We start from the raw sequence: 14,958 nt of genomic DNA, 5'->3' as shown, positions 1-14,958 counted from the left end.
CATTTTCAAAAGCAATGGTAAAGACAATAGACACATTTCAAAGCTACAAACGTCTTGTCTGTGTTTAACGTAATGACAGCAGCTCCACCCCCATTTCTAACTGCTTTCTCATCCCTCCATTTTCAAATATAGGCCACTAGCACCTATGAATGTCACAAAATAGAAAATTGAATGCGTTCCTTACAGTTAATGAGCACATACATCTCTATGAATGGTTAAAAAAAAAATTTAAAATTTAAAAAAAGAGGAGACTGAAGGGAGGAAGCAGTCAGAGAGAGCAGACAGTAGGGGTTAATTGAGCCAAGGGGATGAGCAGCAACTCTTTCTTATGCTGTGAAAAGAGGACAGAGGTAGCCACGCTTCGTTAGAGACAAACAAGGACCCTGCAGGAGACCGACAGCAGCGGGCAGGGAGACACGCACAAGGTGTCAGGAGACAACGCGTGGCAATCACAGAAGCAAACAAATGTCCAATATCCTATCTAACCCACAGCTGGGGATTCAGGATGGCTGCTAAATGCTTTAGTCAAAGAGAAATATCCAGACATATTTTTAAAAAGAGCCAAAAAACATCTGACATATTAATAGTAGCATGTAGCAGTGTGACAAAGTACAAGACTAACCTCCCGTAGCTCCAGCCTTTGGGCCACCGCCTCCAGACATTCCTGTCCCGTACTCTCCACTGACAGGGTGCATTCAATCACATTGCTGTCCAGCAGGCGAATCCTTGTTACAAAGTAGTTCTTGCTCAGGACATTGTAGCGCCGTGTGCGCCGTAGCTTCAGCCGGAACGGCATGGCTAGTCTAGGCAGGGTCACGGCTGAGTCAAGGGGTCAAAAGTCACTTGAGAGCAAGCGAGCGATAAGAGGGGTGGGCTGGCTCTATGACCTGGTTGCTGCCCTCCTCACTCTCGCGCGACGCCAGCCACACCACTGGGAGGAGAGATGCACCCAGGCAAGGCGCTGGCCCATTCCCAAAGTTGTCCGGAGAGAAGACGGAGGAGGAGGATGAGGAAGTGGAGGATGACCGGGTCCTATAAAGAGAGATTAAAGAGAGAACAATGAATCAATACCATGAAAAACTCCAGATTTGTTTCAATTTCCTTTCCCGTTTGTTCCCAAAAGACTGTGGCAACTACACAGTGCTCTGATCAGTTAACAGTCTTCATCAAACCTCCCACTACATATTTCCGAGTCTCATCATCCTGCCTATCTCCCATAAACAAGCAGAAAGAAAGACACATACTGAGCTGGCCAGTATGTTTACCAGCAATAACAGAAGCAGCGGTGGGGCTCTGACGCGAACAGAGGCTAGAGTGGTACAGCAGCAGACAGATTTACCCTATAGTTCGGCAGCTGTGCTCTCTCTAGCCCCATGAGGCCCAGCGTCGGGACAAGCTGGGAGACAGAGGCAGAGATGTAAGGCTATGGATGAATGGAGATCAAACAGCACAGCGCAGACATCCAGTTGAACTCGGCAGCTGGCTCTGAAGAACTAATGGAGCTTCTAAGTCTAATACTCATATCTGTCTGTGTGGGAGGCCTTCCCTTTCCTTTTTATCTCCCCTCTCCCCCTCTCTCTACCCCACAGCAGCACAGTGCCACACATTGTACCGTAGCAGTGTTTAAGATTACACGCATGCAGTGGTGACCTATGTGCTTCCAAAGACACACTTTTTGCCAACTACTATTCAAAAACATAAACACAAAAATTCCCAAGTAAGAAACTCTTCAAACTTAAGTGCAACCATCACATGAAAAACAAGATACACACACACACACACACACATAGTTGAGGTTTCAAAGTTAAGCAAGGTCTTCGGGAAACTCTTTGAACACATCTCTAGATAAATCATCAATTTCTTAGCTTTTGTCTGTAATGAGGAAAGACCTTTGAAGTGAGGCAGGACGCCTAACACACAAACAAGCACAAAGAGAAGTATTCAGTATAACCACACCTTTAGAAAATCAACTGTACACACATGCCACAAAAACACAACACAAAAAAAGTAGGGGCTTAAAACTGCGCAATTTCACCATGAATCAGCAGGTAATTACAAAAGATCCTGGTAATCCCAATGGAATCAGTTCACATAGCTAAAAGCAGTGTCATTTTAAGGGTGGTAGCTACTTGTTAACTTTGTTAAAGAAGAACTAGACTTTTTTTAAAAAGCTCTGCACCACCTGAGCACGTAAAGAACACAAATTCAAGAAAAGAGATAGCAAGGGGAAGTGTGAAAAGGGGGCTAAACAACAGGTGAATAACATTAATTAAGATAAATGTTTGAATAGAATATGTTAAAGTCCCGAAATACAACACAACAAAGCTCCAGTGACAAGCAGAGGAGAAAGAAAGAAAAGGGGTGGGAAATATGGGGCAGAAAGGGAGAAGTAGGAGGAGGAGTAAAGATGGAGGGGATGTGTTCATTCTTGTCCTGTGCTCGAGCAATGTGCTCCTGATAGTCAGCTTGGATCCCAGCCTAGATTCCTTTTTAACCCTGACTGGAAAAACAGAGCACACCTGACAGAAATATGCACCACAAGGAGGGACAGAGCATGTGTGTGTGTGTGTGTGTGTGTGTGTGTGATAAGGCTGAGCAGGAGAAAGACACAGCAGAGGCAGCTTCTGTCAAGAAGCTGCACAGCCTCCTTGTTTGTTACAGTTTGAACCACGCTTGCTTCTCACTCATCTAGCGAGTCATAGCACATTCGTAACATCTGAATCCCTTCGAGACGGCACACAGTAATGTGGCAACATCTAATTTGTGTGTGTTATTGAGTGTTCAAGGCAACACACAAACATCAAGTGAGAAAGCTATCACAAGTGAGCAATTAGGTTACACTTGGTGAATAAATCAGCCTCGCTTTGGGATACGAGCCCATCATGACCCCCGTCATCATCTGACCCTCCCCCCTCTGGATCTGATTTGAAGGAAGTGACATCACATGGTAAAACTTGTTCCCAAGCACACAAATCAGCAAGATCACTGTCAACAAATAGACGGACGCAGACAAACACACAGAGACACAAATAAAGGCACATACTTTCACTGCGTAGTGTACAAACATAGACATGCATGAACAGGACACACCGCAAACACATACACCAAGATCACACACCGGGTTCTTAGGAGGTTAGCCAAAGGACCCGACAGCATTTGGTGAAACTCTAAACTAGTAATCAGTGGCATGGTTTGGGAGTGTGTGGTTGAGTGAAGCAGACAGACAGACAGACAATAGTGTGCAATCAAACCAACTCCTCGATGCAAAAAAATAAAATGCTGCAGCAATGCTGCACAGCATTTTCTCCTGACCGTCGTGTTTATTTCCAGCGTGCAAAAACAGCCCATAACCCTTATGAATTTGCACATTGTAATTTTGTGGTGTGGAGAAACCGAGGGGGAAAACTAAGCGAGCAGGGTTGTTTTTATTTTTTAGAGTTGTGAGTTTGGCTAAATATACATGAAACCATTCCCATCTTTTGTTGTGTTTTGTTTTTTTTGTCTACCCCAAACTGATATGGCAAGGAGCAAACTCATTTTCACTGTGCTCTTAAACCACATCACCACACAAATATATAGGGTTTTTCCTAACTGTAGTTGCAAACAGTGATCAAAAAGCTAATTAGAGGAGATTAGACCTCACACACTTCTATAATTCCAAAGTCATAATTTACTGCTGTTTCATTAAATGCTGTAGATTCTCCCTGGTGTACACAAAGTGACACACCTGCACCTGCAATGTTGTTCTGGAGGCCAAAGTCCAAGTCTCAGAGGACAGCAGCTCTGTCCTTCTCCGTATTGGACAAGATGTTTGAAATCCAGCAGCTCCAGCAAGGCTGGGTGCAATTGTGTTACAATTTCTAAAGACAAGAGTGTAAAGATTAACCAGTGCAAATCTGGAGCCTTTTTCAACATTAAAGATGCAACCGCATCAGTGCAGATTTGTGCACTGAATAAAATGTACCATAATGTACCATATGGCTTGATTGGAACTTTTAGATTACAATCACAGTGCACCAAGTGGGCAGAGTCCGCACACCACTCAAAAAGCCTACCAGCAAGCCCACATGACAGATGCCTCGCTAACATCTAGCAGACAAAGCAACTTGTATGCTACACCATTAAGCATTACAGCATTTCAGACGGCCATGGCTGATAGAGTTCACAATGCATCATCAAATTTGACAACTGAAAAATGGTTGGATTTAGTAAGAAAGAAGGAACTCTGGACAAAAGTCTGTAGAGTATTGATAAAATACAATGGCAGCACGATACACCTGAATTCTGACATGGTGGGATATTACATTGAGTCCCTGGATCCTGATACAGCTAATGATACCTATACATACATAGATATTGAAAACTTTTTTCCAACCAAGGCTTACCAGGGTCCAAGATAATTACAGCATCTATTGTAAGGGTTATTTTTAAAGATTTTCGATTCGATAGATACAGTCGAGACGTTGGTACAATATACCAACTGGGCATTATTTCACCAACAACTGTCTGTAGAATTGTATATCAAAATATTGATGTCAAGCCACATATATAGAGATGGCTTGTTCTCATTTACATTAGAAAATACATATGTACATGAAAGAAATATAAAGAACTGTATCAGTCTGTACTGAATCACACTGATGCACATTGTACCAAATGGATTTAGATCTTAGATTAGTTCTTGGATTGTCTTCAGAAGAAGACATAAGTAAGGTTTTTGTGCTAAAAGTCAATAGAGACAGCACAAAGAATTAAACAACCTTCTGCCCTTACATTTGTCCATATAGTTTCTTTAGGTGCATGGCCGTTTTAATTCCCAGGCCTTCTGTATGGGTCTTCGGCTCGAGAATAGTGACTTTTTGTTTGGGACATGTAGTTTCAGCATCAGTCTTTAAGCAATATGCAGCTATGAGGCATCTTTTGGAGCCAAAAAAATTACAAATACAACCGAGACTCAAAAGCATTCACGTCCAAAATGCCTGATCAAAACCAAACCTAAGCCTCAACCACCAGCCAGCTCAGAAGCCTGCTTTTGTCTACTGCCTGAAAAAGAAGAAAAGAAGAAAATATCACAGAAGTACTAAGCTATCCTTGTAAAATGGGTGATGCACTGTTCTGGAACAGACGAGCACGGCAGGTGTGCAACAGTAACTAAGGTAGGTGGGGTTTAGTAAACAGCTGACAAAAGAAGGTTATAAAATGAGCTAATAAACAATGTTGACACAGGTTTCCGCCTCTGGGCTCAATGTTTTCCTGCCAGTCATCGCTTTACACGCTCAGGTGTTGATTCTGCTTACGGGTACCACCTGAGAATAAACCATTCAAAACATGCTCCGACAAACACTGCAGGCCAGCCAGGCAGCAATGCAAAAGGGGGGAAAAAAATGGTACAAAGTAGCTGCTAAACTGCTCAAATGTTCAACTATTCATGATTTTGAAAGTTAATTATTTGGTAGGGTGTAAATAAAACTTTGACATTACTGTCAGAAAGATGTGTTGCAGACTACTTTGAAGGATCTGATCAGAACCACTGCAGCTGATGTTCTTGTGTCTGATGCTCTATCTCTGCTCAGGTTCAGGGCAGCCCTTCTGTCGCCATGCTCCATTCACATCCACACAATAGTGGGAACAAAACAGCACTTTGTCACCTACTGCTAAAACCACTAGACGCAGGCCATCTAGAGCTGAGGAAGTAAGTGTAGCATGCGTAACTCAATCAATCTGATCCCTGTTGCTCGTCTCTGTCTGAAATACCAACTCTGCCCCATCCCACTCCCCTCCTGTTACACATGAGCGCTGTAGCAAAACAAATGGGGTAAGTGCTTCACAGCTCATAACTACGCTTCCTCTTGCATACTCTTTTTACAGTTAGATCTGTGAACCTAAACCAGACCTAGAACAAAAAAAAGGACTGCAAATCAGGCAGTATTTAGAGGATTTGTGTAACAATGCAAACACTATTACCAAATAGCATTTGATGAATCTTCCATTTAATCTCATCTTAATTCATCTGCAGAATATTCTCTAAATCAACTTAGTAAACTGCTCGATTTAGCTAATTAAATCCCAGCAAATACTGACATTTAGCAGCCTCATTTACGACTCACTTCACCTACACTAGTCTATATAAAAACTCTGTCACTTGTTGTATTGTCCTATCTGGAAAATAAGCCATCTGTTACTCCAAACTGAACTGAAACAAAAGAATTTGAAAAGCCAGATTTGGTGTGATATTCCCAAAATCTTCTTAGGACACTGATCCTCTTGTACTCTACTGGCTTTAACCCAGATTGAGTAAAAATATGTTTTTTACAGCTCTGAAGTACACATGCATTTCAGGACACATTCAGCCAAAGTCTGCCTGGACAACAGCAGCTCCTGGGAGCTGACCCTGGATCAGACATTATGCCCCTGCTGTAGACACTAAAACTTGCTATAAAGACACATGTACACACTACTAACAAGGCTATAGTGGGACAGTGGGAAACTGGGGCTTCTCTTTGTCATCTGACACTGATCGTGTGTTTGTGTCCATCTGACCCAGAAAACCATGCATGTGTGAATGTATGTGCACTTTCATGCTTGAAAAAATATTTTCTTAAAGACTAAACATAAGTATACACTCCACACTATACATTGTACATATACTTATTGTTGCACAAAGGCCACAGGCATAGTTCTCATGCATACACACAAACACACTGTCTGGCACACACAAATATTAGCAGCTGCAAACAGATGGTGGAGCCATGCAGCCAGACAGTGTGTTTCTAACAAGCGCATCTGCTTTCTCACTTTCCAGCTGTCTTTTTCTTTTTCTTTTTTTTTTTTTTTCTTCTCCAGCTCCACCTCTGAGACAAAAGACGCACACACTGCACATTCTGTCTGCTGTATGAGAACACAGTGACAAACACATAGGGCAGAGTGTTCACACAGAGGTGACATCCAGACAGTGAAGGAGCTTCATCTGTAGCTTAACACAATCGCACACCCTCCATCCAGAGAGAGCAGAGAGCAGGCTCCCACCAACGATATTTTTGACATGACAGTTATTTTCAGAAAAGACAGGATATCAACACTAGAAGTACGTTTGAATAGAAAACTTCATACTTCTACGAAAAAACTTCTAAGATGAGCCCCTGTTTTGAAATTGCCCGTGACTAGGGTCAGTCTAAAAAGATTCATTCTACTCTACATTGAAAGATTTGTACATACTCATGTTGTGTATTGCAAATTCCTTGTACTATTGCAAACATTAAAATACACGTGTAAGGCATTGAATTAGTCTCAACATCATTATAGGAATGGAACTGCTCAGAATAGCGAGAGCCATCCTCGTGAGGACAGTACAGGCTCGCTCTACTTTTTTTTTTTTTTGTCAAAAGGATTAAAAAGTTCCTTTCGAACTAGGTTTTCTGTATTTACACTGAGCTCATAAGTACTGCAATGACAAGGCAAATTACTTAGCTTAAATGAGACACGTGTTGATTTTTCACAAGCTGCCAAATTTCCTGAGGTTGTAATGACATTTTTTTTTTTTTTTTACATGCTTTGGTCAAAAGATAGATACAATACATCAGCTTCTTTTTCTTCCATTAATTTCCAGTTCTATTCCTGAGGATCATTTTAGGGTGTCGAGTGATCAGCTGGTGGGCTACTGATCCCTCCTTTAGGCACACGACGCTCGTCGTGAGTCATGTGTTGAATTGGCCCAAGTTGTTAAAAGACACGTTGGAGAATGTAACAGCAGCTGGCCAGTTATTGCACAATTGAAAACTGACATCATAATTCCTCTGTCATATATCAGCTCTGGACTTTACTGTCACTGTCATTTCTCTGTGTTTTTAAGTTTTAGCACCAAAGCTTAAGAATTACTGTTTTTATGGGCAATATTTCACCAGTGTTTGTTTTCGAAACAGCTGCTACCGATGCTGTGCTGGTGGTGCACTAAATGACAAATCAGAATTTTTTCCGCTAAACCGCTAAAAACCATCAGAAATCATCTATTTCTGTATGTGTTTTTGGAAGATTATGTTATATGATAATGCTCTCACTCCACTTGTTCATCTAAGGGTTAAGTTTGCACGTGATAAAGGGTATACAGATGTTTCCTCCATTCGCTTCCTCCATATTTTTTTAAAGTGCCTCCATTTAAAAAAAATGTTTTTCAGTAAGGCCTTCCGAACGGGTTCTGTGTAACAGAACATCTGCCACATCAAATTAGGAGGTACTGCTTGAAATAGAAACTTATACCTCTATCTCTATGGATGCACTTTGATCAAACTGGGGCGTTTTTTTCCAGGAGCTAAAAGATGATTTTAGTGGCAGAAACAACAGGAAGTGCTTCTCCCTTGAAATCCACTAATGTTACAAATTTCTCTGGGGTTTAGGTGTTCTTATTAGTTTCTTAGAGAAAAGCCATAGTGTAACAATCGATGATAAAAATGTTTTTTATTATTCTAATTTTGCTCCTAATTTTTTCTGAAGCTCTCAATGAATTTCTCAGTTTAAATGTTGTTTAGAAACAGTAAAAAGTATTCCCATGGTACAGCTTAACTTGAACAGATTTTAAAGGCTAATGTGGTTATCAAACTGATGACTGAAACAGAAAGCTGCAAAATAAAATGCTCAGAGTACTTCAGAAATGTTCAGTGCTGCAAGCCCCAATCTGAAGGCTCGGGGTAGTCTCTAAAGTGCAACCTCCACACTAGGGCCCTTTTTGGGACTGAAATTCCTCCCCCAGAACTCTTTTTGGTCCCCAATTCCTGCGGTCAAAACTAAGAGGACTGAGAAAAGGATGCCCTATAAGACTCCGGTTCTAGGAAAGGTTCCTGTGGTGGAAATGCAGCTGAACTCAGTTATAACTGAATCTGTTTGCACATGAAACTTTCAAACTTTAACATGACAGACAGAAAAAGTATTCTATTGGAAAGCAACCACAGTTCAATGATTCCTTAATATGAATTAAGCTAATGATGAGCAATAAAATGAACAAAGACAATGTCATTGCCTCAAAACTCAACTCCATACATGTGTAATTATAGGCAGGGTGGAGCTCTATGCTCCAATGTGCACACACTTGCAAAATATTTTGTTTTTTTTCTGCAAATACTGCTTGTGCATAACATGTGACTGCACCAACTTTTCATATGCTTGGGATTTATAACTAATAAAATGTGCTATATGTGCCTGTGGGTTTTCTTTTTTTTTTTTTAGAATAGAAAGTAGATCTACATACATTTTCAATATCTACTGTGGGTGTTGGCATTGTCTGGACTGGATCATGATCCTAGAAAAGAGTGAAAAGGAACAACTGTCACAACATACAGAATAAACTAAAATCTACAAATATGCTGTCACGCAGTATGGAACTAATTTCAATTTGAGACAATGTATTTTTTTCGATAGGCAAAGAAACAAACTCTGCTTGCGCTCCATGTAGATTATTCATTTTTAAGCCACAATTTACTAAATGAATGCCGCACTGCATTTCTAGAGATTTTAGCAACTGTAATAAGATAAGATCGACCTTTCTTCCTCCCACGTGGGGAAATTCCATAATGACCATATAACTAAAGAAACTGCATGAAAACATTATAAGTATACGCTCAGCTAAGTACTGCTGTGTTAAAGTTGAGTGTAAACAATAGGGAATGCTTAGTGTTTCAGCCAAGCACAGCCATCTAAACTGTTACTAGAACATGAGGAGGAGGAGGATCAAAGTAGGATGCTTTACACTGGCCAGATTCTGATTTTCCAAACCAGCAATGACGCAGCTCTGCAGACTTATCCTGCAGCGGTGAGATCAGGGGTACTGACCTCATGCAGCCAGATACTTTAGAGGTACAACTGACAGGCACAGAGGGTGGGTTTAGAGGGGAAGTGTTATGTGTGTTCTTTAAATGCACTCAAATTCTAGTTGATTCCCAGCACATCAATAAGAAAAAGAAAAAAAAAAGGCTTTAGATAAGTCATGGGAGTGGGAAACAGAGCGGAGAGGATGTGGCACTGGTAACTCTCTGGCTCTTATCATGTTGGTACAGTTGGTCAGGAGCGGGTGGAGGGAAGAAGAGAGTAAACAAGGTTGGCGACTCAGACAGTAGCTCTAAACGCTCAACAACAAAAACGAGGGACAATCAGTCGTCGGTGTCTGCTGCAGCCAAACCACAGTTCTTTTCACATTTTCCATACCCCCACCCACCATTCCCTCCTGGGAACCACATCACACTCACAAATACAACTCCACACACATGCATGCTCAATCACCCAAAAGCCATCAAGTTTTTTTTTTGTTTTTTTTCTCTCATGGTTGAGCCCCCAGGCACCAGCACAAATACTGACGTCAGCAGCACTGACTTTACAGGCCCATGAAAGCAGTAATTCTTTACTTTGCTACTGTTTGCATCCGGCTGTATCTCATACCCGCAATGACTACAAGAGAGCGAAAAGTCAGACGATTTTAAGATGAGATCAAATGGAAAATGTCTCTGCTTCATGTTCACATCTTCTCCTAAGAGTAGTCAGTGGAAGAGTCACGTGTTCTGGGCTGATGGGGGGGGGGAAGGAGGTCTGATGTGCTGTGGTAGATGAGGCCAGCAGTGACTGACAACTCGCACAAAACACCTGGTGGAGTGTGGGAGAGTTGGGCAGGTTGCTGCACGCCCTCAGCTCTGTTGTTGTGTGCTGGGCTTACAGTGAACAGAAACTTAAAACCCAAAGAAAAACACATCCCAACAAAAATCTTTTAAGTTTTGACTGCATTAATTCAGAATACATTTATACACCCGATCTGAGAGCAACTACTGACCAAGGGCTGAGCGATAAAACGACAGCAAAATGAGTCAACTCTTATTTTAACTAACCCTAACCGACTACATTTACGTCGATCTCAGTGATCAGCATAAGACATTTTCAGTGCATCTGTGCACAGTCAGCTGCATGGACGCTCCAGTCCACTAGTTGGCGGCAATGTACCTCTATGCTGGTTGCTAACCGCCAAGAAAAGCCATAAGGAAAAAAAAAAATAATGACCAACCAGCGGACTATGAAAGAAATCTGAGTAGAACCTCAGAAGTAATAATGAGTGCAACAACAGAGACATAACAGTGGGAGCGAGGCTGGCTCTGAACTCACTTAAATCTTCCCAAACTGTCGCAGGAGTTGACAAAAAGAGGCCCCAGTACGTCAGTGATATGGAAGTGGTTTGGATTCAGTGCAAATGACAAAAAAAAAAACGCCAAAAACGGGAGAACACGACTTGTTTAGTCACCTGAAAAGGTATTACCCCCAACGACTTCGCAAAAAGCATGAAAATGCGAGCGGATGCGACTCGGTGCGCCAGTTCTTGCGGGTTCAAACAGAAAAGCGTCATCTCATCATTTGTGGCTGCCACCCCATATGAAAAGCATTCAAAACAAAGCAAATACATTACAACAGTAGTTTCATATTTCTAGCAAATACATATATATATATTATTTAAACGTAGCCTACAAGAGTGTTGTGATCCAGACTTTTATTTGGAATTTGTGATTACAGTTACAGATTTTGGTTTTACATTAATAGTTTTAATTGAATTACAAATGGAGAAAACTTCTACCGATTCTAAGTACATTTGCACAGTTGAGTCTTACAGCAAACTCTTACTAACGAACACTATATCGACACTGATCAATATAGAAAATAATATTGGGTAATATTGGGTAAAGGATGATAGTGTAAAATAAGTCTATAACTGTATGTTCAATTTGTCTTGGGAGAAATATGTTTATCCCTGGAAGTGCTGAGGCCATCAGCTTCTCATCTCAGACAAAAACAGATCCCAACTTGAGTTGTTACCTTTTCATTTTCCTTTTGTTTTTCAATAGTTGTTGAGTCATTATTTTGTGACTTTGAGTGAGATCTTGCCTGCACAATGTGATCTTATCATGTTAGGAATCAAAAGTAATCTTGGCATTTTACAATAATCAAAGTGCATCAATCGAGCGAATAGCTGCAAGATTAATCTACAATGAAATTAATATTAGTTGCAGCGACATTTAAAAACTTAAATGTTAAAAATATCTCTGTGTCTTAATCGTCAAGATGAACGAGCTTCCAATTAAATGCAGATGTTGCTGCTTCGCTGTGCAACATCAAGGGAAAAACTGAAGGAATTCCTTCCCAGGTGGACTGCTGAATCTGGCCGATCGAGGCCGAACTTGTGGGCAGTCGGCCCTGTTCTGGCAGCTTTGACCCAGCAGTGGTTATCAAATTTGATCAGGCTATGGAAATATGGATTTGGGCCGGTTTTGGCTCAGATTTAGACACACTCACACCAAAAATGGACCATGTGTGGTGACGTTCATAAGGGTCATATAAAGATATGTTTCCGTTTCCGCACCCAGGTTCGAGCATACATGCATGGGAGCAATTCTGGGGCATCATTCATGCCGTACTTGTTCAGAATTATCGCATCTGGCCTGGGCCAAACCATTTATGGCTACCAAGGAAGCATTTCTTTGGACTTTGGTTAAACTGCTATAACAATAATAACAATAGCTGCTCATGCCTATGCTTTTCCTCTGGCCCTCTCTTCCTGTGCAACAGCATGAGCGCTTGACCAAAATTACAGGTATGTTTGAACCACATTGTAATCAAATGGCCTTTAGACTTAAATGACCACTGGCAATACAAACAATAGTCACTTTTCCTTTTAAACGCAGGCTCCCATTTTGCAGTAAACACCTATTTATAGTCTTACCATGCTGACCTTGAACCAAACACGCCTCTGGGACAACACATTTCAGCTATTTTCCTTTGACACCGCCTGACAAAAATGGCACTGAAACACATTGGCCATTTAAACACCATCCCTTGTGTCTCCACTCTGGAACAGGAAGCGTGGATGAAGGCTTCAACTCTAATAAGTCTTGGTCCTTTAAATTCTCCACCAGGGTGTATTCCCAAGCCACTTGCAGCATATAATTTACATAGCATGCCTTTGAGCATATAAAGATAGCCAGATGTGTGAGTGTGTGTGTGTGAGAGAGTGTGTGTGTGTGCAGCCTACACCTCTGGGAGCTATGCTATATTTGCCATTAGAGTTCCAACCTGTTTACAGTAATGGTAGCAAGTTCAGAGAAAAACATGTCTAAACGCATCTTCAACAAACAAACATGCTTGTAGAGACTGAACGTCAGGGTGAGGAGGGCAAGGAGGAGCGTCATCGTCAGGTGTACAAACACAAGACGCCACCCACGTGAATATTTCAATGAAGCGTCAGACACAGTAAAAAGAACTATCAAAAAAAAAAACATAGTCCAGGCGTTGCAGACTCCACCTGGCTCAAAGCCAAACTGGATCCAATAACGGGTTCCATGAGGTCTCTTAGTGCTCTAATGTAATTTCATGATTACCCCATTAACTCTGCGGACTCCAGCAGGCTGTCCTGATTACTCCGCCTCCAGTTTTAACCACCGGCTCTGAGTTCATTAGTTCATCAGTTTTCTATATTTAAACAGACCCAACACCGTACGTTTGTCTGTGATTTAACGAACGTTTATCTGATGGAGGAGGGGTTGGGGGCTTGGCATGAAAATAATTGGGATCTGCTCTCTGCCCTACGTGGCCGAGCCATTTGGCCTACATGTCTATGCACACTCTTATCGACTTTTGCCCTTTTTTCCAAAGTATCCAGACCCGACGGAAACAGTCGAGAGCAGAGAAATAATCTTTTTCTAGTCATTTCTGAAAACCAACTCACCCTTGATCCTGCGTTACATGCCGATTTCTGCTCCTAGTTAGGGAAACTCTTCTTTGCTCGACGACGGTGGGATAATCCTCATACGGTCATTTAAAAAAGTTTACAATCCTCTGTGGGCAACAGAAAAAATGTCGATAGCCTCTTATCACATAAGGTGAGCGCAAATTTTGGAACAAAAAAAAACTTGCAAAGGCAGTCGGAAGTCCTAAAAATGTCTGTGTGTTTTTTTGTTTGTTTGTTTGTTTGTAAATTTGTTTTTTAATAAAGTAAAAAAAAAAAGGATAAAACTATTCACAAAACTTCTGCATCTTTGATAACAGCGATGTGGTCTTCTCTCGCTGCGACTCAGTATGTTTATAGTAGTGGTACCTCTTGTCCAATGGAGGCGTTTGGGGCAGGCGGGGAGAGGAGCAAATGGCGCATTCGGGGGCCACAGGAAACATCGGAATTCAAATAGAGTTTGATCTTGTGCGACCCAGCCTCAACAACTGTAGCAGGGCAAATGCAAGACTGGGCTGGATGGCATCTCTGATTTGCCTTAAGTTACTCTCTTTTTTTGGCATTTAACACTAAAATGATTCAGCTATATTCAGTAAAAGATGTATTCTGAGGCGATTATCAGTTATCTTCTATACCACTACTACTATATTATAGTAGTGTGTGTACTGGGGTGTTGTGAATCAACAGTCATTTGTACCTTTCAGACACAAATATTATAGGCCTACTTTTTAAAACTGAGATATCCTTTTTTTTATTTGAGGTATGAAATACCAGTGAAACTTGAGAGGTTTACAAATTTGCTTGGTTTTTTTCATTTGAAAAATATAATTAAAATTTATGGCATTTTACGGATTAGATTTCCCAACGTCAGACGATCAAACTGCTCAGATGAACCTGAGCAGGGCAAGATGACATAAAGGTACTGTTTGCCCTCAATGCAACACTAATTATAAAAGCTTACCTAATGGATGAACTCTGCTAAATCAGTTGTTTTAACTCTGCTACTCAAACTGTTATATGGATCCATAGTTGGGTTTTTATAAATTGGTGTATTTGCGTCACTGTAGGCTAAAGCTGCTGTAATTTCACAACAGGGTACAGGGTCGCCCTCCACCTGTAGTTGTAGCTTTTTTTTTACAAGAAAGTGGAGGCTGCAAGCAGCTTTTGAGTCATGGTAAGAAAAATAAAAAACAAAGTCCAGTAGTTGGTGATGAATC

At 41.2% G+C, this 14,958-nt stretch overlaps 1 protein-coding gene across 1 annotated transcript in view; it reads right to left on the bottom strand.

Annotated features, from left to right (window-relative positions):
- LOC140266711 (tyrosine-protein phosphatase non-receptor type 14-like) overlaps window positions 1-13,972 on the bottom strand; it is a 39,111-nt gene extending 25,139 nt beyond the window's left edge. Inside the window, exons 1-2 of the mRNA XM_072361798.1 lie at window positions 13,742-13,972; window positions 623-1,032 (exon numbers count right to left, since the gene is read on the bottom strand). Coding sequence (XP_072217899.1) covers window positions 623-796 — 174 coding nt within the window. The 5' untranslated portion in view covers window positions 797-1,032; window positions 13,742-13,972. The remainder of the gene's footprint in view (window positions 1-622; window positions 1,033-13,741) is intronic.
- Between the last annotated feature and the right edge of the window lie 986 nt (window positions 13,973-14,958).

Source organism: Leuresthes tenuis, unplaced genomic scaffold (assembly GCF_036924035.1).
Source record: "Leuresthes tenuis unplaced genomic scaffold, fLeuTen1.0.hap1 SCAF_13, whole genome shotgun sequence".
Classification (NCBI taxonomy): domain Eukaryota; kingdom Metazoa; phylum Chordata; class Actinopteri; order Atheriniformes; family Atherinopsidae; genus Leuresthes; species Leuresthes tenuis.
This window is presented reverse-complemented; position numbering and strand designations above follow the sequence as displayed.